We start from the raw sequence: 27,576 nt of genomic DNA, 5'->3' as shown, positions 1-27,576 counted from the left end.
AAGTGACTGGAGATTAAAAGATTCTATGACGCTGGGGAGAAAACACACAACCGCAACTTTCTTACTTCAAACTCTTTAAGTACATTAAACATGTGTTTTTACACATATATGTTTTTAAAAAGCAGCAGGATACAAAATAACTTTAACATGTAAACTGCTCTCTTATAATATAATAATAGCCAGGAAGAAACTAACATCTTGTTTGTTTGCTTTACACAAAGGAATTATTTGTTTCAATAAACAGCTTTGAGCTCCTAGTCAAAACCATAATCAAGAAGGGGAGGAGTTTCTTGTATTTCTTTCCCAAACAGTAGGCTACTAATAAATCTAAAAGGGACAACATAAACAGTATGAGAAGAAAATGTTATAAAGATTAGTGCCAAGTGTGCAGTGCTACCCGGTGTCCCGTATCGTGCCAGGTGCCTATGCCAGTGATACTTAATACCAAAGGAATTCTGGCTGCAGCATGCCACCATGCCATCAAAAAATAGTTAAATGCATTTAATTTTACCTGATTGCTTGATATAGAAATATATCTATAAATATATATAATAGAATTTATTTTTATAGTTAATTTCTAGCATTCACTCATCATGTCAACAGAAGGTAGCATTTAATACGACAGAAGTTAAAGAGTAACTGCATGGGGAGTAGCCAAACAGTAGCCATTCATAATCCTTCCACCATAAAAAAAAAAGAAAAAAAAGGATAAAAACAAGAAGTTGGTCAGTGGTGCTGGTCTTGATTATGCGTCCCTCTCTAACATTCCTTGCACTATTACCTCGCAAGGCAATAACACAGGCTCCATTGAGCCCCACTGCACCAACAACAAGATCATTGAGGAAGTGTCGCACAGGCTGGTCACGCACTTTCCACTAACCTCTTGCAACGGGCTGAAGCAACGCAGAGAGCCAAATCTGATTAGCCCCAGCTATGCCATAAATTAACTGGGCATATAGCAAAAATAATCCAGTGATCCACTTCTCAGCAGTGAAATCTGTGGTTATCTATCAAACAACAGGACTCAGTTGCGCATGCAAGTGTGGCTTAAAGTGATTTATTGTAACTGTTCAACAAACCTGAATGATGTGATGTGTGGTCTAATAAATATAAAAAGTCCACATTCAAATGTTCGCACAATTTTTTTTTCCACTGAGTAGTAAGAAAAGCAACTTTTTTCTTTGTAGGTGTTGTATGTGTCTTGCATGTATTTATTTGGACAATGTCGTGGGGGCTTTTCCACTCTGAAAATAGAGGACAATAATGGAAGAAACACTGCTATTAAAAAAACAAATATGTATGACTCAGGTGAAAGCAATATCACCATAAAGGGTCAAACACTATATGTAGCACAAAATATTCCTATGTGGGTTGAAAATATCATATATTTGGGGTATATGTTAATTAAGTGCTGCATTAAGAAAGAAAGCCCACTGACAAAATGTATAGCAAACCTTTTAACTCTAAATCTATCTACTATCTATCTACCTACTGCTATATGGGCGACTAACTACAGGAAAAGTCACTAAATAGTTGTAACGAAAGAAAAAAAGTCTCTGCTGATTCTGCTGACATGGTTGCAGGCGTTTATGTCCAACGTCTCACCGGTGGATATTGACCTCGCCATGTTACAACCCTTCCTACAGCTTCACCTAGAGACTGCAGTATTATGAGAGCAAACATTAATCTCATGTGATGACAGCTCTGGTGGAGAAACACAGGCAAACACGGTCACTAAAGTAAAACAATGACACATCATGTCAGGTTTTTTTTATGTTTAACTTTGTTCTGGTTGAATAGTTGGATTTATTTAAATGTATTTATATTTTTGTGGAGTTCAACCCCAAGTTAAATCAACACTTTATGGACACCAAATTGACATCACTTGAGCAACCTAGGCTTTACAAAAATAGAAGAGTGCAGGGCTGTTAACCTGGACTGGGTTACATCAGTTATTGTGTCCATTACCTGTACATTTCTATTCATTCCTTTTTTACTCAGTTCCATAGCTTCCTATTAATGTAATCAGTCCGTTTTACCAGCAAACCCAAAAAACCATGTGATGACTCTATTGGAGAAATACATTTCCCTAACTGCATTTTGTAAATGCTACTTTCAACTACTTAATATATTACATTCAGCTACGTTTATGGCTTATATACTACTTTTACACATCTTCAAATCACTTATATCAAATTCTTAAATTGTGTACAAGTGATTTCTGTTTTCATGATAACTGTGAGCTGCAGAACCAACCCACCACGTCAAATACCTTTGTGAAACATGACTGCCATAAAAAAGGAGGCTGCATGTTGCTGCTTGCAGAGTTCAATGTATTTGCTATTCTAGCTCTAGACGGATGGTATGATGACAGTTCCTCTAGTGTGGGAGGGGGGTGGGGAGTTCATTTTCATTGAATGGCATGAACGTCCCAAACTGGATTAACTTGTTGGTTTATATGGTGACTGTGTGGTCACGTCATTGCATTGTGATCTTTAACAATCAAGTCTTTTGTCTGCAGAGAGGTGATGGACGAGTGAAAATCTTAGATAAAGCGCTCTGTGCATTGTACATGGAGACATCCAGAACAAAAATTGTCACTTCTGTGCTAAATGTAGGTTATAGTTTCATGGTCAGGTGCTCTGCCTAATAAAACCTGGCTGCTATGTCTGCTCACGAGGGATGTGTATCTTTTGGCATGGATTTGATTAAATTAGCTCTCGATTGCTAGGGAAGGCTGCCAGCACCAGCAGATGCAAATATGAAACACAAATGCTTGATGGACATGTCAGTGTGGTGTGCTGGTATCCAGGCAGACGAGTACCAGGATAGATCACAGTGGCTGGCACAGGACCTTGTGTTAGCCGCTGACTGAATACACAGAGCTTACAACAGTCCTAGCAGCCTGGTTGAGAAACTGTAGGGCATCCCAAAACCTCAGACCCTGCTCTGTGCCTGCGTCACCGTCGGCCCTGCTGGGATTCCCCCATGGCTCTGGCCCAAGCACTGAAGTAACTTGTGAGTTTTTTTCCTGCATTTTTTGGCAGGATAACAAAGTTCAAAGCCCCACGTGCTGTACAGGCCCTTCAGAAATGTAGCTTTTGGCACAGGAACAGCTGAAAGCCAGCCAAACCACGCTGCTTCCCACACAGTTAAATGGCAGGAAAGCTTCTGGTGTGCAGACAGCAGTTGCATTCACAGTGATGCAAACAAGCTGATATTTACAGGTGGGTTATTACAGAAAACAGTCAAGTGACACAATATAGACCTTAAGCCCACACCCTTAAGCCTTGAGGGAGATTTGAATGTAGTGACAACATAAAAGCAACCTTTACAACCCTGTAGAGGATTATAGTTTGAGAATAAGAACACAAATAGATGTCAGACCTGTTTGTCTTGTCACTGCATGTTTGTCTGTGTTAATTCACAGCCACTAACCAGTTTAGTGGCCAACTGCTAGTGACCGCTGTTCACTCAGCAATGATGCTCGAGGCAAACTGAGCAATCTCTTTGCATATTACACTCGCTGCTTCCAAATTTTGTTCAAATACCTTTGGGCTGAGATCAAATGTCTGTGATGACAGGAAGCTGTGTAGATTTCTGCTTGTAAACGTTTGAATGCACCTCCCGCCTTGCATCTCTATATGTACATTGAACAAACTCAAACACACTGAGCTGTGAATTTACAAAAATCACCTGCCTCTCAGAGAACAAGTAGAACTCTAGCTCTGAACATGACTAACGCACAGATCTTTGTGTGAACCTGAGTTGGTTTCAATACAGATCACACCAAACACTCGATTAGAGAAGAGGCCACGGGGACCAGTTTACATGTCAAGAGAAGGAGGGCAGAACAAATACAGTCTGGAGAACCAAGAAGACACAACATCAGGACAACAACACAGGAAGTAGACATACTGCCATAAACCAAAGTCATGATAACACTCACGTGACCAATGGCCTAGTAGAAATACATGAGTCAACTACAGCGAGACTGATATCAACCTAAAGCGCACCTGTGATATGATAGCAGTTTCTCACTAGCTGGAAAAACTGGAGAGGACCACACTAGTGCTGTAACCAACAATTTTCATTACTGATTTATCATTTGACTCACTTTTATTTTCTTCAAATGATCCATTAATTTTGCTTCTAAAATGCCATTAAATTTTTCCAAATCACAAGGTAAATTCTTCAAATTCCTTATTTAATCTTTAACCAGTGAGTGTTGGGCTTCTTTTTTTGATAAATAGTTGATGATGATCGATTAAATTTCTATACATCAAATCTTTTTTTAATGAGTAGATTTTATTACAGCAATTTGTTCAGTTAAGATTTCTTTCTGGTGATATCAACAGTCAAGGAGGCTTATCCTCCACAATGAGAACTTTTCTCGGGGCAATACTTGCAACTTTTGGGATCTTTAGATATTGACATATTCACTTCAACATCAGCTTCTGCCTAAAATGAACAATATTGACAATCTACAATGTTTGCAAGCACTATTGATGTTTCTAATGAGATGACCAAGTGGGTGGTATATGCTCATTTCCATCAACTGTAACTGACTAATAACTTTAGAAACATGTTTCGTGTAACTAATGCAGCTTTTAAGCCTAGACAGACACAATAATCAAGCTATATCGTGATAGTTAATAACCAAAATCCTATGATAGGGGAAATCACAATATTAGTATCATATTGATATAACGCTAGGTCAAGGTTAACTGCTATGTCAACATGTCCCTTTGACATGAAATGACAACACAGGCATCAGTTTTTCAAATCAAGTGCAAAAACAAGCTTCTTTATGTAAATCTGGTTTCGTAACAAGGTGTGTTGCTCATTAAGGCCAGCCTACATTTTGCTAAAGCAAGTGAAGGCCTTTTAAAACCTGAACTTGATCGCCAGCCATACGTTTCTAACCCACAATGGGCCAATTACAATGTAAACACCCGCCATACCCACTGGCTGCAGCAGTGCCTCTGTCCATTGGAAACACTGAGCTGGTGCAGTTAGTGTCGGACAGAGGAAACCATATGCCAGATTGGTCCAAACAGATTAGTGTGGCAATTTCTAGGCAAGCCTCTAAGATGATTGGAGGATGGTGGGGTGCAGGGTGTGATAAGGGCCTGGAAATCTCTTTTAAGAATTTCAGTGCTTAATAATCACATTGAGAAGCTGCTGGTGGCAAGTTCTCAAACATAACATCTCTCACTTTCTTTCCCTTTGTCAGCCACAACTTTAAGAAGTTAAACGCACTTTAACATGGAAGACAATGGCTGTAGAAGAGCAACTTGCCTACTCAAAATTATGCTTCAAGTCAAATTTTAAATGTAATCACACCAGCAAATGATGAGTGGTTCCTTGGTGAAGTGGCTGGTAGCGTAAGAAACCAGGCGGAGTACATCCTAAATGGTAAATGGCTGATGGTAAATTCCCACAGAGATTGAAAAGCCATTTCAATTTCTTTTGCAATGAAAATCTAAAAGTAAACTTCCAAGTGAAGAGACTCCCTGTGCTTCCCGCTCCATCCTGTCATTCAGATTTCTGGTTCAGGTTTCAAAATCTAATTTCCTCATCAATTTGTGACGTTACAGCGAACATTATGTTAAATAAACTTTCTTCATGGCCAGGACATTTCACAACTGTTTTCCTGTCATCTCAGTTACACAGTAGAATGAAACATATGGGCCAATGTCTTGATCAGACCAAGACAATGAAAATCTTCACTGAAACCAGACAATTAAACCATAGGTTTTCAGAACAAGCATGTTTAAGGTCATTTACACAAAGTACTATAAAGGCTTTCAAATCAAACCAGCTTCCTGTGCCTGTACTCCCCCACCCCCATTACTTGGTGAGAAACTACATCAACCACAAACCAAATGCTAGTCAGTTTTGGTTGTGGCTGTGAGGTTTGTCAGTGTGGAATAACCAACCAGACTCCAGAAAAAAGAAAAAAAATACAGTACAGTACTGACACCTCTTGAGCTCTTTTTTAATCCACTTGCAATGAAACGTTTGCTGCCCCCTTTAATGCCCGTTGATGTCATAGAGAGGAATCTGTGGCTTATTACATACAGTGGATTTTCCCACCACCATTGTGTCCATATCACTTCCCTGACATGTTGGACTTGTCTTGTGGATGTTTTGACTTGACTTGTCTTGATCTCAGCCACTACCAGGTGCAGACAGACTCTTTTATCAACCTACTCCTCTTTTGTTTTTCACAATTAAAGGGATTTCACCTGTGAAAAACTCACAAAGCCTCAAACCTTTTGTGAAATCATATTGGTTTGATGTTAAAGTGATACAGATCTGCACCTGTGTTGATGCTTAAGAGTTACTTTTGCATCTTTGAATACATGTCGACTGCACATTTCTCTTGAACAGGACTGTAATTTGCTCTGATTTTAGTCTTATCTTTAGACCTGGTATGACAAAACCAGTATTACCACAATATTACAACATCATGAGTGCGTGAGTATGGCTGCAACTAATGATTATCTTTATTATCAATTAGAAATCTGATTATTTTCATGATAAATCGTTTAGTCTAAATGTCCTGTTCCTCTTTCTCAGAGTCCAAGGCGATGGCCTCAGAGGTCTTGATTTGTCTGACCAACAGTCTAAAACCCAATGATATTCTGTTTACAAAGATATAAAACAGGGAAGTGCAGGAAACCTTAATAATTGATAGGCAAAGGACATGACATTTTTGCTGCAAACACGAGTAACATGATTAATCGTTTATAAAATATTTGCCGATTACTTTTCTGACGATCGAATCAATTGGTCAACTACTCATTACAGCTCTAAACGTACGTGGCAAAAAGGCCTACAACACAACCTTAAATTGATTCATAAAGGAGCCTTTCACTCCGAATTAACCCACTGTCTCTGCTTTGACCCCCTAACACGACAATTTAGCAGACCAAACGGTCTCTTCAGGCCCAGCAGTAGATGCTGTGGCAAGCACTGTCTTTAACACCTAACTTGAAGATATAGGATGTACTAACGTTGCATCATCCAATGTATGTTTTAATGGCGTTGAGACACTCATAAATGTTGGCTTCAAATTTGTAGTGCATATCGTCACTATGAGCATTTTAAACTCTGTAACTGATTAACTTTGATTAACAATTTTAACTGTAAATCTTTCACAGCAAACGCATGAGTCGTTGGTTTACCCTCTGGCTAAAGCACCAGATAATATGGTAAATAGTCAGCTTGTATTATTAACTGAAGCAGCCTGCAAAGTTATGGCTTTACGTTTGTTATCGTGTCTTGTGTTAAATCAAGTTAACGGTCGAAATTCAAACGTTAGCTTTTACTACAGTTTAACGCTTTTGAACTGACAGTAAACACGGGTGGTGCTACCTTATAACATTTTTATTTTTTTACTCCGTTTGGTTTAAAATTGAATATAACAACCGAAAACTTACAAAAAAAACCCTACAGAATCAAACCACCGTGTCTTCCGTTTCACTTTACAACAATAAATAGTGTCATTGGACTTAGCGTAGGTTAAATTAGATCCTTGGGTGACATATGGCAGTCGAGTCCATCCGCTACCTTAGCAATATCCAATTGATCAGGCGACTTGATAACGTATCGATAAAAAAAAAGCTAGCTGGGTCCCGTAAGTGAGGAGTTAACAGAGATCGCATAAAAGAAGGAAGACACATAAATGCATATCACTTATACGCCTGTACATACGGAAATAAAGCCAACCAAAAAAATAAAACCAAATGTAAACTTACCACATTGGCTTCCGTTCGCTTTTTTCTTGACTCTTTGGAACCGGAAGAAACATTCCTGTTTTCCCCGTTTCTGAATCCAGTCTACCCTTCCGATTACACACAGAGAAAATAACACCTAAATGAGGAAGAGGAAAGGTAGTTCGAGTGTTTATCAGCTAGAAATGAAGTAGTTTCATGTGACTGCATGATATCCACGCATTCGGCTCTTGCGTGTGATTGTGTTTTCACAGTTTGAGAGCCCGCATCGTTCAGACAGACAGACAGCGAGAGAGAGGCGTGGAGAGAGTCTCCGGCCTGCTCAGTCAGATCATTGGTTGACAAATAGCAATCAGATGCAAATTCCTAACCTCTGAATCAGCAGGGGCCAGCCCCCCATACACCCCCACCCCCCGGAGCAGGGGATGTCGGTAAATGCAAGGGTGTGAAAATAAGTAAACACAAGCCCTGCAGAAAACAAAAAGAGCGCTTTTAATTTCATTAATTAAAAAAATTAAAAATTAAAAAAAAGGGAAAAAAACGAAACTGTAATTGTGGCAAGTGCAAAAGTTTAGGCACCCTACGAAGTCCGTACTTAGTGACCCTGCTGGTATATCTTTATGTTGATCTACTACTATTCATTTCTAGTTCTTGTAGGTTGTCTTGTATGAACAGCATGTTTGGTGATATTCCATATTTTTCTTAACTGTATGAAACGACCAAAACAATGAACTGTTCCCATTAACAATGTCTAATATAAAGTATCATATTTCCCTGTGTCATGAAGCTCATTTGCTGTCCGTCATTGTGAAGAACATGGGCACTAGTTTGAGTCATTCCCACAATTGCTGTGTTTGCGAGCACACCAGGTCTGAAGCCGGAAATAGTCCCTAACAAATGAACAATTTACTCCTGTTTGGGTAAAATCTAAAAACCAAAGTGCCCAACTATTTTAGTAATTTATTTAGCATTTTTAAATGAAAGTATATGTTGAATACTCATTTAAAAATTAGGTTTTATTTTTTATGGAAAGAATGAATGGGATAGGAGCTGAAAGCCTGAGACAGGCTGGGGAAGCTAAAATATCGAGAGATGGACTAACATATTGTTGGTTTGGGCCTTTCCATATAATCACATAATTATTTTACTGTTAAAAAATTCTGGACAAACACCAGCCTTATCCAAGATCTACCCACAGATTTTCAGTGATGATCAAGTCAGAGGACTGTGAGGGGATGTCCATCACAAAAGACAATTTAAAATTCTAATTATTTACATCCAATGAATCAGTCACTAGATCTTCACTCCCACCCTGTCTATAAACAAAAAACAAAACAAGCGAGCAAAAGAAAAAACAAAAACAACAGATTAACGAAAAAACCGCCTCTCAGTTGTGATAAATTGCTGCTTTTGCAGATTAATCAGTAATAAAACTAGTTGTTAAATGCAGCCCCACAAATGATGTTTATCTACTTTCTGGATGTTTTCTTACTAATGTTTTGTTTTGTCTGATGACCACACCGTGATGTTGAGGGGTCACAAGTAAACAAAGACAAAGACATGCAGTTTAGACTAATTGCTGACTCTAAATTGCCTTTAGGTTTGATGTGAGTGTGAATGGTTGTTTGTCTCTATATGTCAGCAATGTGATAGACTGGGGGGGGGTGTACCCTGCCCTCACCCAGTCTCAGCTGTGGTGGACTCCAGCACCCCTGGTTCCTTATAAGGTTAAGTGTTACGGCTAATGAATGAATGAATGAAGTAAACATACTGTAGCTTCATTTTAAGGGGGTCTCAAGGCCAAACAGTTGAGAACCACTTACATGTATTGTAGAGAAGGTCAGGATTAAAAAGCTAATCATTATGAAGATTCTGCACAAAATCCTTGTACATTTATATTTTCAGCATGAAGTTTGTAATATATATAAATGTATTTAGTACAAGATTTGTACAGTATAACTTAGTGTTTGTCATGGAACTTACAGTAAATCATGTGTTGTGTGTTTACATTTCCCCTCAGTGTTGATTTTTAGTGACAGTCCCTTGGTGGAGAGCCCCTGTTCAGCAGGAAGGTTGGATGGGAAAATTAAAAGAGTGTTTGGTATGAAAACTGCATAAAATAAGCTTAAAATTGAAGCCTAACTATTCAGCCCATCAGATTTCACCAGCTACAAACATTACTGACTTATATCGTTATGGATAATTTAGTTTTATCAAAATCATTGATACAGTTTCCCTTAATTTCAGTAAGCTTCTCAAAACTCATTTTGAAAATATGAAGGTGGAAAAGTGGGTTATTCGACTGCAGGGAACTCACCTAAACTCAACTTTTTACTTTCAATATACAGTATGCAGTGGAGCCTGGCAAACTGAATGAATGAGAAAGAATGACGGTGTTGAAAATAGTTGATGTAGCTGTCTGTTCAAAATGAATCCATTTAAAATGCTATTGAACTCCTTTTGATACAGTACGTACACACAGACACACACACACACACACACACACACACACACACACACACACACACACACACACACACACACACACATAACATTATACTTTAAAAATTCAGTAAACCATGGCTGGATCACCAACAGACCCCCAAAAAGCCCCAGATTTACTCAATATTATTTGGGTCTACATAATTTGATCGCAAATTTATCAGAAATTTGCACCAGTGACGTACAATATCAACTACAGTGTATCAGATCCTCCATCCGCATCTCATTTCCCTTTTCTTGTAGAGGGACCCTGTGTCTAAATATAGCTTTAATAACTAAAATGTTTCGGCTTCTAATAAAACCAAAATTGTTTTAAATTGTGTTTAATTAAATCACTTCATTTTTTTCTGTGTCAAGTAGTTGACGCACAGAAAACCTGAGGCAAGGTTGCATATTCCACCATAGGGATACTGTAAGGCTGCAACCAACGATTCATTTCATTATCAGTACATGCGACTATTATTTTTTTTGATAATCAATTGTTCCATCCAAAAAAATTTTTGAAAATAGTGAAAAACGACATATTGGCATTCAAATTATGTTTTCTTTCTCTGACCAGCAGTCCAACCTCAAGATGTTTACCATCACAGTAAACAGGGAAAACAAATAAAACATTACTTAATCTATGAATCATTAACCAAATTGTTGCCATGTCATTTTCTGTCAATCAACTAATTGATTAATCAACTAATCATTTCAGCCCTAAAGTACTGGTTGGTGTATGTATCATGTGTCATGTATAGTTGGGGTCAATAGAGGCCCAACAACAAATTTTTGTGCCAGGGCTCCTCTTAGAGATGAATCCAACCAGAGCTATAATTCAACAACTTATAGGACAGAGAGAACATGCAATATATTTGGGAGAGGAAAAATGAAAAAGCACAATGTAAACAGGTCTAGTCCATTCAAATTTTGACTATAAGCAAAACATAATATTTGTTCAGCCACAGTTAGATAAACTCCTTGCAGGACATAGCCTCATCTGTCCTCATCCCACAATTGTTGACAAGTTTCAAAAGTCACCGTCTTCCTCATCTGTTTCCACATATGAGTTTACAGTGAGCGCAGACTGGTTGCAGCTGTTTACTAAAATAAAGTGCTCAAAGATATTTAAAACAGAAAAACGATCCTCCCTCTGCCTCATCAGAAGTAATAGGATCCCGGAGAGGAGTGTGTTCATGGCCCTGACACAGTGAGAGATGAAATTAAAATCAAATGTGTCTCTGTGGTGATGAAAGCTATAATTTCACACTTGATACCAAAATAATTAAAGATGACTGATGTGTTTCATTTTGAGTTGATCTTTGCCAGGGTATGGTCGAACATGGGAAAGGATGAATCCAAAAACAAGAAAATGTTGGTGATGAGGACAGTTCTGAGAGCACAACATGATGCAACATGTTTATTCACTTCACTAGAAATAATCAGGCGTCAAGACAAAAGATAAAGTTTTAAACTTTTGATGTTCAGTCAGTTTCTTAAAGCATTACTAATGATTCTCAAGTATTCTTAGTGTGACTTCCTGTATGTTTCATAAACAGAAAACACATTGCACTTTATTAAATATTAGTAGTAGTACATATAAAGACTTCACTTCCAGAGAGACCTTAATATTGATCTTAATAAGCTAGGTCAAATTCAGCTGAATACCAAGTGGCAGTATCTGTCAACCCTCTACATACTGTATATGGTGGCATTATCCATGTTGGTTGTTTCAAAGACTGCCAATAATCAACGAGAAGATTTTTCCTAATCCTTAAATAGCTAAAAAATGTTGCTAATTGTCATTCATTCAAACAGCTGCATCAAAGTTGAAGTCATCATTCAGAGTGTTTGCATTATCTTGTCTGTCACATGTAATGTACCATTTTTAAAGCTGGCTCTGAAAAGTTGTGTAACAGCTCCAATCATTAAAACTAAAAAACACATGTGCAAATGGTCGATTCAGCACATTGATGTTCACATGGGCACTCTGATAAATTCAGACGCTTGTGTTCACTGATGACCTGTAGTTCATTGCACTATTACGCCATCTATTGGTAAGAATCGAAGCAAATCCACACAACTTTCATGCTTAAAATACCACTGTCCATCTGTCACGGAACTTTTTAGAAACACTTTAAATAGCTTCAGTAAATAAACAATCAACAATCTTTCTAAAAAATAAAGCATTCAGTTCTCCTATAAAACCTCAATGATTTTGTGTTACTGGTACTTTTACCTAATATTTTGTATGGTGGTTTTGAAGGGTTTTTTGTTGTCAAGGGTAAATGCTTGTAAATCAAAGTCTGCAGTTGCTTGGTTATATGAATATTTTTGGATTTTAATCAAAGCATTGTGCTGTATCTTATTAAAAGGATCGGTTTCCAGAAATGTCCAAATTTCATGTTTCTTGACTTGCATTCACACCTTATATAAGTGAATTTGAACATTATGTGCAATCTGCTTGTCTTCTTTGTAGCCAAACACCATATTTCAAATCAGCACAAGACACTATACAGTCATGTGCTCAAACGCACAACATGCAGCGCACTAAAATTAATAATATGAGCAAAGGAAATGTGGTTATATGGCAACCTCAGTAATTTCACATGCTGATAACAAACAGTGGTGGAAAGTAACTAAGTAAATTACTACTCTTTACTACATCTTTCTATGTTTTCAGTAGATTTTGTTCACAATATTTCTGTATTTTTACTTTGGAATGCAGGACTTCACCTGCACTCAAGTATTTCTGAAGTGGGGTATTGCTACTTTTACTGAAGTTGTAGTTTTGAATACTTCTTCCACCACTGATAACAGACTGGCTGGAGCTGATATTTATACCTGTGCATGAAGTTAAGTCAGAAAAGTGACTTTATAACTGAATTCCAGTGGTTAAAAACAGAAGATTAGTGGAGACATTTATTAAAACCATTTTTTCAGACATGGCTTTCAACAGTAAAAAAGAGAAAAAATATCTTAAATCCTTTAATAGTTGCAGTGATAACTATAAATAGGTACCGTAACACACGTCAATACATACATAAAGATGTTACAATCTAGTGTATAAAGCTTTCAGATGATTATAGGCTTTTTCAACCCAAAAGTTGGCACAAGTCAATTATCTGAGTTCATTATTTACAGCACAACTACTTCTTCAGGTATTTAAAAAGTTGGCAGTGCCAAACAAGTTCATCTTGATGAGAGTATACAGTACACTGAAAATGACACCATGTGAAATCACTACATGACATTCAGAGTGAGAAATCGAAAGCCTGAGAAGTTGGATTTCCACACAACAAATGCACAAACTTTGGTTGTTGACAAAATGCACCAATAGATCAAGTTTTGTTACACTGCTGACAACAGCATGAAAAGAAAATCGGGGATAAGATTTTTTTTTTTTTTTTTTTTTAAATAACCTGGATAAGTGTTTCCAAAATCTTGTCAAGTACAAATGTAGAAATACATGTACAGAAAAAACATAGAAACTTCATTCATAAGGCAGAAGTGCTTTTCTGGGGTTGTAAATGTTATTATTGAGATGACACACACACCTGAGAGTCAAAACTCAGCAGGTCTTTACCATCAAAACACCTTAAATGTGGTTATTTTTCCATTATCGTAACACATCTACTGTTCATACAGTATACCTTTAAACCATAGTACCAGTTCTTGTAAGACACACGCTGTTTAAGTTGTAATTTTGTGTTTAGTGTAAACTCAGTAAACATTATGCATGTTGCAAAAAAAACCCATCAATAAATCAAAAATTACAGGGACACAAGCAATTTTTAACAATAGTATAGTTCCTTATCTTGTCTTTGAATATTGACTGAAATAACATTTAGACCTTGTCTACACCAGTGTGCAGTGAAAGCAGCACAGCAGCAACACAACAGGAGCAGCTGCAGCCGTTTGCCAGTGTCTACAATGGATCTGTGCAGCCAGAGTACTGTCATACTGTCATGTGTTTTAGCTTTAAAGAAAAAAAAGCACAAGACATACTGTTTCGTGTCACAGTCTGTGCTCAGTTGTTTCCAAGTTGTTACTTGATCAGCATTGACAGTGTGGTTGGCCACATGTGAGTGTATCCCTCAGATGATGAGTGAAAAGGCCAGACAGAGCAAGCAGAGAAAGACACAAAGTAAAAAAAATCCCCCAAAGCAGATCTTGAAGAAGCTATACCTAAAGAGCAAGTTTCTTCTCATACATAACAAAGAGATGCGTATAAAAGAATGACTTCGCTTCCCAAGCATATTAGAAGCTGTTATTTTACACCCTTACAGACAGACATTTACTTCTATATCTATGACGATCAGTGATGTGTCTGTGTATATAATGTAGAGATTATTAATATTCATGCTTAATACCTCACTACTTACACAAATCCTACAGGCTAATCCTTTGGGCAGTGATGCATTTCCTGATGTAGTAGAGCGCCTTCCTCGTCTTAGCACCTTTACAAACTGTTATTCACTATCAGCCCTACAGGGTCCATACAGCCTGAACAGAGCTGAGACTTCAAACAGTAGAAATGGGCTCCAAGCAAACTTTCCATAAATGTTTTCTATGTCATTATTTATTGTTATGAAGTTGTGCTTTACTGAAATGAATATCAGATTTGAGTTCACAAGCAAGTCCTCACCAATCAATTAACTTGTGTGGCTGATAGTCAGAGCAGTGATGCAATGTTCGAATTACAAGATATATTTTAGAAACTTAACTTGTTAAAAATAATTAGGGATGTACTGATGGAAAATTAAATAATGACACTGTCATGATGTTAAGGTGCCAATGATAGTGTGAGTTTACTGCCTGTCACACTGTGTAGGACTGGTCTACTAAAGTCTCTGTCTCGAGCTATGTCAGACTGTAAGATATCAGAGCCGATACATGGTTAACTGTAACACTATGATGTAAACACAAAAACAGTATGAGAGTAGAGGCACGTCTAGAGCATATTATGTTCTGAAAATGCATCTCCACAAGGCCTCCATTGTTCAGTCAGACTTTTAACAGTTTAACCCGTACTTTGCCTACCTCAGATGTGTGTCTACCTCCTGAACTCGGGCCAAGCTGTGCTTTGAGCTGAATGTTGACTTCAGCATAATAACATACATCCAGATAGCAGGCTATGACGCTAATATCTAACATGTAACATTTCGGATGTATGCGAAGCCTGCTTACATACAGGGGTTGATGAACTCTGATTTGTTTGTGGATTAAATTAATTGATAATTTACTACAGAAACCAGAGACCAACCAGAAGGAAGCAGCTGTTTGTGGAGCTTGTTGAACATTACACAGACTACTACATAGGGATTGCGCACCTTATCTACATCTCTCCGAGCTCCTGCCAGCAGCACAGCCATGCAGGGGAAACAGGGCCTGGTCCTGGTCTCAGCTCATCTGCTCCAGGTAAGCAGACAGCAGAAGTGCAGGAGGCAGAAACTCCTCTTGTTTGTTCACCACTTCAGTCTGACGTGACCCGTTGTTGTCGGTGCCTGAGGGTGCAACAAGCAAAAAACAGACTTTGATCACTCTCATGTGACTCACATTGAGATAGCTTTGTAAGTCCAGCAAGGCTGCATAAACAGGATTATGTCAACAGAAGAGAAATCATTTTTGAAAAGTGTCTCTCTATGGTTGTCTGTAAGTGCTAGATGGAAAATATTTGTCAGATGATTAACTGATGTTTTCTGCCAGTATTTTCAATCAAAACTGATCTGACAAAATGTAAGCATTCAATGCTTTCCTGTGCATTTTCGCTTCATCAGTGTGGAGAAGCCATTAAACTGAAAAAGATCCCAACACACACATATTTACTGGTAGGGAAACATTACAGCCTTTAAACAGAGGATTTATTTACAGTATATGTCAGTGAACAAATGTCAATGTCATGGACATTTACACAGCTTCAGACAGAAGGAAGAGACTTTGAAAAATTGTTGTCCGATGCCAGACAGGATGCGGACAAGCCAGATATATATTGGTATGTGTTTCCACTCACTTGCAGAGACGAGGTCCATGTACTGGCAGACGGCGTGAAGCAGCAGTCTCTCAAAGCTGATTTACAAACACAAACAACAGAGAAATGACTTTCTGCTCTTTCCCTCCACAGTGTCCTCACACTGAGAATTCGTTTGCATGTGTACTGACCCATTTTTTCTCCACAGAGATCCATAAATATATGTACCCCCCTTCTCTCACATTCTCCTTTTTGTTTGCTGCAATAAATGTTTCATGTTATCTAATATACCTTTCCCCACCTTTTCCAGGTGGGCGAACATAATTAGGATCCATCGGTCTGAACTTTCAACCTGTATATTTGTCAAGAAGTACAGAGATAAAAGTGTGTTAACACTTGTGTTGCTTCAGGCCGGGGCGATGAGATATGAAACACGATCCAGGAAGCTCAGTTTGAGATTGAAGGCTTATCACAACAACACACAGCACAGTGGTTTATAATGCTATGAGACAGGATTTTTCATCTTGTGTTTATCGCCAAGTAAATGTGTTAGCACGTCCCCCCCCCCCCCCCCCCCCACACTGGTCTAAAGTCAGTGTGGACATGGCTCAATGATGAGGGCTGATAGTGAGCACATGGACACAATCATTTTCCATAATGTTACTGATGAAATTTGATAACAAGGGCTACTCAAGAAAAACAAAAAACACATTAACTGCCCGTGGAAGAGAAAAATATTTAAGACTTTTTAATACCCTCTCAGGCCTTTTGTTGAGGAATCTGAATTCAGCGCTTTTTAAGACTTTAGGAGCTGCAAATATGCTGGACATATGAAAGAGGATTTCTACCTGCTGGTGAGGTTGGTTGTGTAAACTGAGTGAGGTTGAGTGTTGAAGAAGCTCAGGAGATTTTCCTCAAGTACTTCCAGAGTTCCCTGTGAGGACAAGGAACACAATCAGAAGGTACATCTGGTTCAGGGCCTTGGTCAATATGATGCTTGCCACATAAGATCTAGTGCAGTGGTAAAATCCATTTGTGATTTGTTACTTTGTTAATCAAAATGGTGATTTTGTAAATCTGTACACAGTACTAGAAATTAAAAAAATGTAGAAAAAGAAAATCTAGGAGAGTATGTGTCACTGTTTTCTAAACAACCCAAAATGGCCAATGTAGAGATGACATAATTAGTCAATTCACTGATTAGTTACCTGGAAGAACATTCATCAGCCTTTCTTTTTAATAAAAATATTTTTTTGTTTTTCAATGTTTTATATAATTGCATACAGAACATCTCTCGGTTTTGGACTGATGATCGAACTGAACAACCCATACTGTATGAAGACGTGACCTTGAGCTCTGGGAAACTGAGATTGGTTTATTTCACAATTTCTTTAATATTTTATAGACAAAAAGGATAATCAGTAAATTAAGAATATAATAACTTTAAGCTAATAATACACAAGAAACTAAGAAAAGGAAACAAAAATTTTTCCAACAGGGACTAACAAACAACAAGCTGGTGCAGCCTCTGGGTTTGATGCACAGCAGATATGCAGGAAAGGTTTGTCAAAATGTGGCAAAGACATGTCTTCAAGCAGTTGTCACAACCATACGGACAAAGAGTTGACAAAGTCTAAACTTGAGCTTAAGTCTGAAGCTACTGTACAGTACATAGACTCTTTCCATGCATCTAAATCTTGACCCAACTGAAATGATCAGCGATCAAACATTTCCCTATCGAGTACAATGAGAAGAAGACCTAACACTCACCATTGGGATTTGTTTCCTTCTAAGAGTGGCTCGCAGCCTGCGATCAATTCTCTGGAAGCAGTCCTGAGCAGTGAAGGCAGGATTTACTGTGAAGAGATGAGTGACGGTAAACCAAACAGCCGAACTTTAAACCACCGGCCTACAACCATTACTCAAAACTGCGACACTCACCATTCCTCTGGTCTTTGAGGAGTCGGTTGGTGTTTTTCTTCTTGGCCTCCTCCTGTTCCAGCAGAGACAACAGCCTCTCCTGCTCCTCTCCGGAGCAATTCATGAAGTCATTCCAAGGCTGCAAGAACAGGACAATAAGTGAAACTAGTCCGTTTATTTTAATGGCTGCTGATAGATTTGATGTGATGTCTGGATCACAGATGCAAGACAAGTTGTAATGTCTGTGGTTTTTATAGAAAGTTTAAAACATATAAATTCCACCAAAGTGTCAGTGTGCCTGCAGGATGCTCTCTACGACGCTGGAAAATGGAGCATTTTTTGAAATTTGATAAATGGCTGGCCTGTACACAAGCAAGAGAACAAAACCTGAGCTAATACTGAGTCACACTAGTGTATTGCTGACCAAAAATGAATGAGCTAATCTTTTCTGCTGGTATTTTTGCAAGCTCATTGTGAATTGAGTTTACACTGGTATATGCTGCCTCCAGGAAATGGTCGTATGCTCGCACTTTAAGTCCGACACTCACAAAAGCTTTCACCTTTCACTTAACACAATGATATTCTGGCACTACACTGGAGGAAATTATATCTCATTCAAGAGAGAAACAGTCGCCACACATACAAGCAAAATTTTATAGTAATTTCTTCACAGATGTTGTTCTATCTGTAGGAGCACTAAATTAAACCGTTAATCATTAAATTTATCAATAGATAAGGTTTTAATGTGTCAGCTATTGCAGACATATCACATACATACAGAGTGCACAAAAAAACACTTGACGTTTCTCTAAACCATCGGGGGGAAAAAATGTCACAATTGAACCCAAGGTAACCGTAATGTCTTAATTCCTTTCACGCATCAATGCAGATATGTTTAAACAAAGCTGTCTTACTTCTATGTAGTTTCCATTGGTGCAGGCTTCAGTGAAGATGGATGGGATGGCCGGGTTACTGCAAACCTCCAGATCATCTTTGGAGCATTCATCCCTCTCAAGAAGATTGGCAAGAAAGCGCGCTGGTTTTCAGAGAAGGAGAGAAGAGACAGATGGACAGTGGTGATATAACAAATCCTCCAGTGACAGATTTATGAATTTAAAGTGCATTTTTGCAGTAACAGAGAATTCAATGTAAATGCTCTTTTCCATCATTAAAGGCACCAATTTTCTGATGGTGGCACACTTGAAGGCTCTTCGGGAGGTCAGACTTCAGTGGATGACAGCATCTTCTTATCTGGTCATGTGAAGTGAGAACTTACTGTTCTCCTGTCTGCGGAGGCTCTTCTTGCCTTTGGCTCGGGGAATGAGGTCAGAGTTGCGGATGGCTTGGTTAATAAAGAACTGCTTCTTTTTGGTGGGAGACACTCGCTTGGCGGGAGAGCTGGGCAGGGAGGTGCATTTACGCTCCTCTATCAGGCTGGGAAAACAGAAAACAAAATATGACTTTAGTCAGTGAATATACAGTCACATACATGGAAACACTAGTTATTCAGCTTTATGTTGTACTTACAGGCAGACACATTGATACTGAGGGCATATTATTTGGGATGGATAGTAGAAATGGGAAAGATTCCCATTTTAACGACTTGTGAGTGTTCACATCATAAAGATAGTTGTACAGTTACAGAGTAGGTCGTGTGAGAATTAAAATGTTGTAATGTGACAACATCCGTTTGGGTTTAATGACACTGAATGAGTCTTTTGTTTGTTTGGTTGGCTTTCAGGCACCAAAAATCCATGTCTTCCAAGCTGTAATTATGACTTGGATGTTTACGTGAACGCCAAGTCAGAAACTCATAATTACAACAACTCCAATATGACACGAACACAGCAACAGCATGAGACACCAAGCTTTTTCGTCTGACCTAATTGTCATTCATTTCACAACAATGAACTTTTTATTCCTGTATGATGTCATTCCTGTTAATGTCATTTTAAAGTCGATGAGGGTCTGGTGCTTCAGAAGTGAAGTGGACATTGAGTTTGGATCCTCCTGTCTCTTTAACAATAGCTTACTAATTGTATTATTGCTGGATTTTGGTGTGAAATGGTGTATCTATATAAAGAGAATTTTTTTTTTTATTAAAGCTATCAATCTCGATTGCGGCTAAACAGGGCATGCAATACATCTTTACAACATAATCTTATTTGGCAGGTTATCAAAGGAAAGAAGAAGTAACCAAACAGCTAAAGTGGCCATGACAGGTGAAGATCATCATCAAGCTGATAAAAAATACTAAAGCAGTTGTTAAGGACTTTTGGGTGGGTTTCTCCTTTCAGGTCGTAGTCAGAATTTGAGGAGCAGAGTGCTGAATCAGGTGTAACTGTAACTCTGTGTACACACTTCAACTGTATTTCAAGATGGTAAAAAGCAGATTTGGTGACAAACCCCACATGAGTCCTTAAATTTTATTCTAAGTTAAAAACGACACCAATGTTTCTTGCCTGCTATGTCATGGTAGGCCCTAGAGAATTGAATTTTGTGCTCAGCTTCTTTCACTGGGCCTTGGAGCCTATAACTAAAATGCACCTTAAAAAAAGGGGCATCAATTTTTTCCTGTGTCATCAGGAGACATGGCCACTTTTGCTGTACTGTACTGCCTGATTTGTCTCTGCGGTATCTTTAAATGGATCAGAGCAAGGAGGAGCACCCTGCAGCAGCAGCAGCTTCAGATGTAGGTCAGTGGGCGCCTCTGCTGGGTTTCCTGCCAACTTGCTCAGTTGAAATGCCATATTTAGCCTGAGCCCTGCATGTTACAAACAACACTACAGCAACATAATATGCATTATTTATGCATCATTTCTGCCTGGCCTATTTAGGTTTGCCCACAGTAATAAAACAATAATAATATCACTCTGACATGTAGTTGGTAGCCAGGTGGAAGCTGTAACAGAGGTTTTACAAACATTACATATATATATATATATATATATATATATATATAGCGACTTTCTTTCACTTCTGTAACTTCACCTAACCCAATTAACCTGTTGTAGGAGAAGCCCAAAAGCACGGGTTTTCACCTCGTCGATTAGTGCAAACACCGTGACGTAGTTTAACTGAATGTAATCAAAATACAACAACCAACATATCCAGGTCAGCTAGTTAACGGCTAAAAGGCTAACGGGGGTGGGGGATTTAACCCACTAGCCTGTCAACCATAAATATTAACGTTAGCCAAACTAGTCTAAACTAGCAACTAAGAGTTTATGCAGTTGTGTTGATAAGAAAGAGAGCTGGCAGCATTTCGGGTAATGTAAACCCGACTACAGCTCCTGACGTTAACTAAAGCTAACTAGCTGTTTAAATGGTGGCTCATGCTAAATAGCTTGCTAACATAAAATACTCGTAATTGTCACTCACATATAATCCTGTTCTTCATTGTTAGTTGTCAAAACGACCATCTTATTGGAGCAAAAATGCACGGAAAGAACCCGCTGTGTGGATCCTTACGGGCCCTGTTAAAAAATAAATACAGTTGTGAAGTTAAGACAGTGAATATGTTTGGCTGCTAGCTGGACGGGGAGTCCTCCTACTACAAACAAAGAGAGGAGAAAAAAGTAAGAGCTCTCACTCTGTCTGCGTGCAGTTACACCTGGTGCAACTCTTAAATATCTAATCTCTTCTACATATTACCTCTAATTACTTCGTTTAACAGATTCAAGAACATATAAGAGCATATGTATATGTGTATATATGTTCTTTTTAGATCTACGTAAATTTAATTTAATCACGTTTGGATTTGATTGTAAGGAAAGCCACTTCAGATATTCAGCAGTTGTGAAAACTAACTATGATAAGATACGAGGACAACAAGAACAAATAGGGAAGGTACATTAGTTAGAAAAAGGCAGATGACGCATAGGAGTAAAAAATAAAAAAATAAATAAAAATGTGTAAGCTGTAAAAGCAAAACAACGGGCTGAAAAAATGCTAAAACACTCTGTAGAGTTGAGGTGAACTGCAGAGTGACAATTATCTGAGGGTTCGTCACTGTGAGTTACACCTTTGATTGATAATTTGATTCCTTGTTGAGATAGAACATATTGATTAGTGCAGCTTTAAATTTGGGTCAGAAACAAACTATAGCAGAAATTTCTTTATTTTTACAGTTCGTGTTAGTTGTATTTAGACTTGTTGATAGCCTACAAAAATTCACATATGACCTTTTAACAAGCATCACCAGGACGCTAAAGAAAATTATTTTGTTTAATTTGGTAGCTCATACATTATGTGAATCAAATATTCAGACGTGCATGACTGCAGTGGGTTTTTTTTAAACTCCTGGGTGATTCATCAAGCCAATAGACAATCTTTGGTACACCCCATCAAACAAAAATTCCTGTCATAATTTCGAAATAAAGGCACTGCCACCTCCATCATCTTCATAATCCTGCACCTTAAATTGCTTTCATCTTAAGCAGTGACGTAAAATCTAAAATAACAATGCATTTTTTTCCACTCCACTAAGGGTGACTGGGGTTTGTGTGCATGTTACCATAACAGCCAGTTTAATTGGCCAGTCATTTTATTGTTGTGAGCTTTTCTCACTGCTGCTGAGAGAAAGGGAGCTGAGAAGTTTTGAGCACGAAAGAAAACACTGTTGAGTCTGAAAATTGTTTTTTTTTGTTTTTTTTTTTAAATCTTAAGAGGCTTTTTTGAGAGATGCTTGGACAATATCAGAGAAGATTCACTGATGTGTTTTTATCTGAAGTTTGTGATGGGGAAGGAGAAGAAAACAGTAAAACTAGAAAAACATGAACCAGACACACGTCCGATCATCATGGGTGAAGTAAAGAAATCAGTTCCTAGGATGAGAATTGGGAAGTCAAAGGAGAAGGTTAAAGAAACCACATCTCTCAGCAGAGCAGCCACAGAAAAGGGTACAACTACATGTGAGACATCAGGGAATATAATGAGGCTTTGTGTCAACTTGATGCCCGTTTTAGCTTCAGCCAAGGAGCCTGTGGAGGAGGAGGAGGAGGAGAAAGAAGAAGATATCAGCTGTATGAGTGAAGAGGAAGCAAAAATCAACAGCAAGAATGACCCATCTGTCACCAAATTATTCCAACAAACGTTCAATACATGTGATTCTTTCACAGGATTAACTTTGGTTAGAGCCACTGGAACCAAACAATCACTAAGACCTCTGTTTGTGCTGCCACCTGTGACTCAAGCTAAACCAGCTCCTTCAGAGTGTCGTCACCATCAGGAGACCAAGAGGTTCCTCACACCTCTACCTCCCATCAGCTTATCTGAGAAAACAACAACCATCTCTCCAAACTTTACAACTAAAGGCTGTGGAGGCGACGCACCAGTTACAGGACAAGTGTCAGACAGCAGGCCCTGGATAGATAATCCCTTGTTCTCTAAAAGCGTGAGTTAAACTACAAAAACCACAAAACCTCATTTAAAATGTCCCGTTCCTGAGAATCCTGATATGGAGAGAGAGTCCTAAAAAGGTTTGCTCAGGCAGAAGAGGTTCATTTTCAGTTAAAGGGGGTCATAGGAAAAGTGGCATTAACATCAATCTTTATTAGCATCCTGGAGAAACTGCATCATCACAGACAGGTCTGACACTGTTATGATTAAGAGGAAATGTTGAGGTCACAATTAAAAGACAAAAATTGCTTCAACTTTCTGAGCAATGATTGACTTACTGCATGAAGTCATAGTATCCAACAATACAGAACAAAATGTCCCTATTACCCCTTTAATTTGGTCAGAGTATTAAAACAGATATTTAGGAACGTTTCATGTCTGTGGTCCAATTTCCTCCTTCAACATATTTAACATCTTTCTAAATCTTAAAGGAGATGCAAATAGTTTGATGAATCAGACAGAGAGACACAATCAAGTTTAAGGTTAAACTTTTTAAGAGTATATGTATATGCTTATGTGTAACTTAAAAAAAACTTAGTAACTTATACATGGTTTTTAAAGTTTTTAGACATTCAGTCACAAAACACTTTTTTATGAGACTTTTTTTCTCAGTTTGCTGATGAACTTTGTTCTCTGTGCAGAGATCGGCTGAGTTTCGTCTTCCGGACATCTCCTTGTCCAGTCTGGACGCTCTGCTGCAGACAGTAACACAGAAACTGGAGAGGAAGAGGAGAGGCGGTGATGAAGGACCATGGAGACAAGTCCAGTCTGATCACCTCCTTGTGGCTGTTGGTAAACAGCATTTGAGAGAGAAGAGGGTCGGGCAGGAGACCTACCCGGCCAGCATGTATGTTTTCTAGCTCTGAGTATTATTATACTCTAGACCTATATTGTTCAGAGCAAAAGGGGGTTGTAGAAATAATATTATCAGGGTGACATGAAGGTTACTGCTTTATGCATAGTTAGTTATACCTTTTTTTCAGCTCTCATCTTCCAATCGTCATCCAGTACAGCAGGAAACAAATCCACTGTGCATGTGCATGTTGAATCTGGTGTGGGAATAGCGGACCCTGCCACTGACAATAAAAACTATTACATAGAGAAGGATCTAATGATTGTAATTATAGAATATGTAATGATTGTAACAGAAAAATTGGCGGCCATAAATAGAAAAGAAAATCTTAAGGATTATTACTTCAACTGTCTTCATTTACAAACTAATGTATCCTAAAGACACACTAACTTGAGTTTTACATAATGGTCTAAAACTGTTTCTGCCCAAACAAATGTTAAGATATTTAATAGCAGATTTATTGGTGATTTAAATTTAAAAATATTGATAATTATTGAATCCTCACTATGACATAAATCCTGTACATTAATTAACATTTTAAAATGTCCTTACAGCTACATTCAAGTATATTGTAGTGAGTTTAAGACCATTTATTCAATTTTGTATACTGCTTATATTATGCTTAACAGGGGGCTTTAAAGTGAAGTGTTGCTTTTCTTTCTTTTAACAGTGGAGCGGCAACACAAACTTCAGTGGGAGGATACAGTATAAACAGACAGAGGACCCTTCCTCCGCTTTTTTTTGCACCTAAACCCACACTCATCCTCACAATGACGAAGAAAAACCTCCTGACTTCAACCATGCTGCAGTGACTGGGCTCGCAATATACAGCAAACAATATGTTTTTATTTTCCTTCAGGACAAAACATTCACAACAGACATATACCCTTTGTTTTTTCTACACTAGTATACTTTCAGTATATAATGTATATCTTATAGTAGATACACAATTAAATGCATGTTCAAGTAAAATTGTTCAAGCTTAATACCTTAAAAGTACATTTGGTAGTACTGACTTTCATTCCAAAATGAGACCTTTTAAATCCAATTTAGTGTTTAATTTTAGCATGTCATTTTTTTCCAAATACATTTAACCTTTTTTAAACATTGAATTATAATGTTACAGTCTCCATTTTGGGATGAAACTCTTCTGATACGTATGTCTCATGCCAATACTGTAGTTACTGTTGTAACAATCCTCTAAATATCATAATAACAGTGCATTTCAGTGCAGTAACAACCTGCTTTAGACATTCAGTCAGCTGTGTCCTTTTTTGATAGAAAAAAAAATAAAAAAATAAAGAGTTTATTAAAAGAAACTTAAAATGAATTAAAAAACAACCTTTGACCAAACCCATTGTTGTTGTGTCTGGTGTTTACAGCTCAGACTATACGCGACTATTAATCCTTTGATTGTTTGATCTTGATTTATTATCATTTCTTTGATTCAATTTGTGGTGATTGGGATAATGTAGAGGAAATTGTAATGACAGTTACAACAACGTAGAGTCACATCTATGTCGAGACTTAAAAGATTTTTCAATAGTTTAATATTTTGAAAATATTTTAATATCTTATAATAATTAAATTAGGTTTTAAGACCTTGTCTGATTCATCCACATGTGACATATGGAAGGTCAAAAGAGAAAACAAGACTTCATTATTAAATAACCAAAACAAGAGTAAATACCAGGCAGAAATATAGCCCCTGCCCCAATCATATGTAATACCCTTGGACAATGACACTGGTACCCAATGACAAATCACATAAAATAAAAAATAAAATAAAAAACATTTTTGCCAAAAATTGGACAAAAAAATTTCTTGATTTACAAGACAATAACATTTGTAAAGTTCATCATTGAACATCTAAGACGTGTTCAACAATGAACTTGTAGCATGAATCCTCTCCACATAAAAGATACTGTATATTGTTCAGAAAGCATTTACAACCACGTAAATGCTTTCTGGCATATAAAATCATCTTAATAATTACATGTTACACATTTACTTCTGGTATTGTTCGAGTGTCTGCAGCATTTTTTTTTTCAAAAGTGCTTTCTTTAAAACAAAGATGTGATTGTGAGAGGTCTAATGATTGAGCCCTGAGGAATGCCACCCCCCCTCTTTTTTTAAATAATTATAATTTTGGGCGGGGTAGAGACGGGAAAGGTGTGGCTGCTGCGTTAATGGTACATGCTTAAACAGGTGAGCCACCCATGCATCGCCACCCATCATTTTTACATTGAACATTGCATAATATTCTTTTAGGATAAATAAACTATAACTTTGGACTGATACACAAAGAAAAGACACAGTGTAGGATTTATCAATCTGAATAAAGGTTATAAAGCTACAGATCTGTTAACACATGAACAAGGCACCAAAGCCATTATTAGGAAACAATAACTTTTGGTTCTTTCTTCAGAGGAGGCCGAGGGGACATGACTAAATTGAGTCAGTTTTGCCGACACTTTCTATTCCATCTTACTGACAGACTCCAAGTGATCTCAGTTGTCCTCTGTTGCATATTGAGATTGCTGCTAACACTGAGCAACATTCAAATAAAAATACAATGAGCAATAAAAGTTTTTTCTTATAGTTGGTCCTGCGTCCTCCGCTCATGTTGCACCAGTAACTTCACAGTGCGCTGTCCTGTGTGTTGCTGCTGACTATAAAAAGTGCAGAAGGATTTTTACTGGAGCTGTCTCCTCTGTGTTTGGACCTACTGGATTTACTGGATTCTCCCTGAGCTCCTCCATTGCTGCTGTTTGATCCACTGCTGCCCTTCCGGCTCATCTGAGGCATCTCCTTGTCCTTCTCCTCTGGCGGAGGTAATCTCGTCATGGCTGTACTGCTGCTTTTTTCTCCGCTAGCTTTGCTTTCTTTAGATTTACCCTTGCTAGATTGACCCTGTTTTGATTTACCCTCTTTTGGTTTGCTGTCAGATGATTTAGCATGCTGTGGACTCTTGCTCTTGCTTTGCTGAGGGGGTGTGATTGTCGGTTGTGGTTGGATGGTGGGAGGGTTAATCCTAGTGGGCAGTGAAGCCACGTTGGTCAGTACTGTCCCGTTGCTGATGACGACATCTGTGAGGCTATCGTCATCAGTCTGCTCTTTGGCAAAGTTGACAAACACCTATGAAAATTAACCAGCTTTAGTGTCACACAATTAATTTATATAAGAATGGTCTGCTGTCAAGCTTC

At 38.0% G+C, this 27,576-nt stretch overlaps 4 protein-coding genes across 6 annotated transcripts in view; 1 reads left to right on the top strand and 3 right to left on the bottom strand.

Annotated features, from left to right (window-relative positions):
* The window catches only part of arid3a (AT-rich interactive domain 3A), a 48,641-nt gene extending 40,592 nt beyond the window's left edge, over positions 1-8,049 (bottom strand). For both annotated transcript variants that reach the window (XM_023426495.2, XM_023426496.2), the window contains exon 1: positions 7,767-8,049. The gene's annotated coding sequence lies outside the window, so the exon portion shown is untranslated. The remainder of the gene's footprint in view (positions 1-7,766) is intronic.
* A 5,152-nt stretch (positions 8,050-13,201) lies between these two features.
* r3hdm4 (R3H domain containing 4) lies at positions 13,202-21,663 on the bottom strand. The gene is made up of 8 exons (XM_023426534.2): positions 21,499-21,663; positions 19,394-19,551; positions 19,032-19,153; positions 18,139-18,256; positions 17,968-18,053; positions 17,046-17,131; positions 16,240-16,295; positions 13,202-15,733 (listed from the first exon to the last, which is right to left on the bottom strand). Exons 1-8 carry the CDS (start codon positions 21,537-21,539, stop codon positions 15,630-15,632), a joined length of 771 nt encoding a protein of 256 aa, XP_023282302.1. The 5' UTR covers positions 21,540-21,663; the 3' UTR covers positions 13,202-15,629.
* A 1,103-nt stretch (positions 21,664-22,766) lies between these two features.
* On the top strand, positions 22,767-25,182 carry LOC111669993 (uncharacterized). The gene is made up of 3 exons (XM_023426519.2): positions 22,767-23,512; positions 24,159-24,364; positions 25,041-25,182. Exons 1-3 carry the CDS (start codon positions 22,832-22,834, stop codon positions 25,180-25,182), a joined length of 1,029 nt encoding a protein of 342 aa, XP_023282287.2. The 5' UTR covers positions 22,767-22,831.
* Positions 25,183-25,196: 14 nt separating this feature from the next.
* The window catches only part of abca7 (ATP-binding cassette, sub-family A (ABC1), member 7), a 30,306-nt gene continuing 27,926 nt past the window's right edge, over positions 25,197-27,576 (bottom strand). For both annotated transcript variants that reach the window (XM_023426517.2, XM_087179360.1), the window contains one exon: positions 25,197-27,508. In XM_023426517.2, coding sequence (XP_023282285.1) covers positions 27,011-27,508 — 498 coding nt within the window. In that variant the 3' untranslated portion in view covers positions 25,197-27,010. The remainder of the gene's footprint in view (positions 27,509-27,576) is intronic.

This window comes from Seriola lalandi, unplaced genomic scaffold (genome assembly GCF_002814215.2).
Source record: "Seriola lalandi dorsalis isolate HSWRI2012SDOR001 ecotype SW California unplaced genomic scaffold, Sedor1 jcf7180002054829, whole genome shotgun sequence".
Taxonomy (NCBI): domain Eukaryota; kingdom Metazoa; phylum Chordata; class Actinopteri; order Carangiformes; family Carangidae; genus Seriola; species Seriola lalandi.
This window is presented reverse-complemented; position numbering and strand designations above follow the sequence as displayed.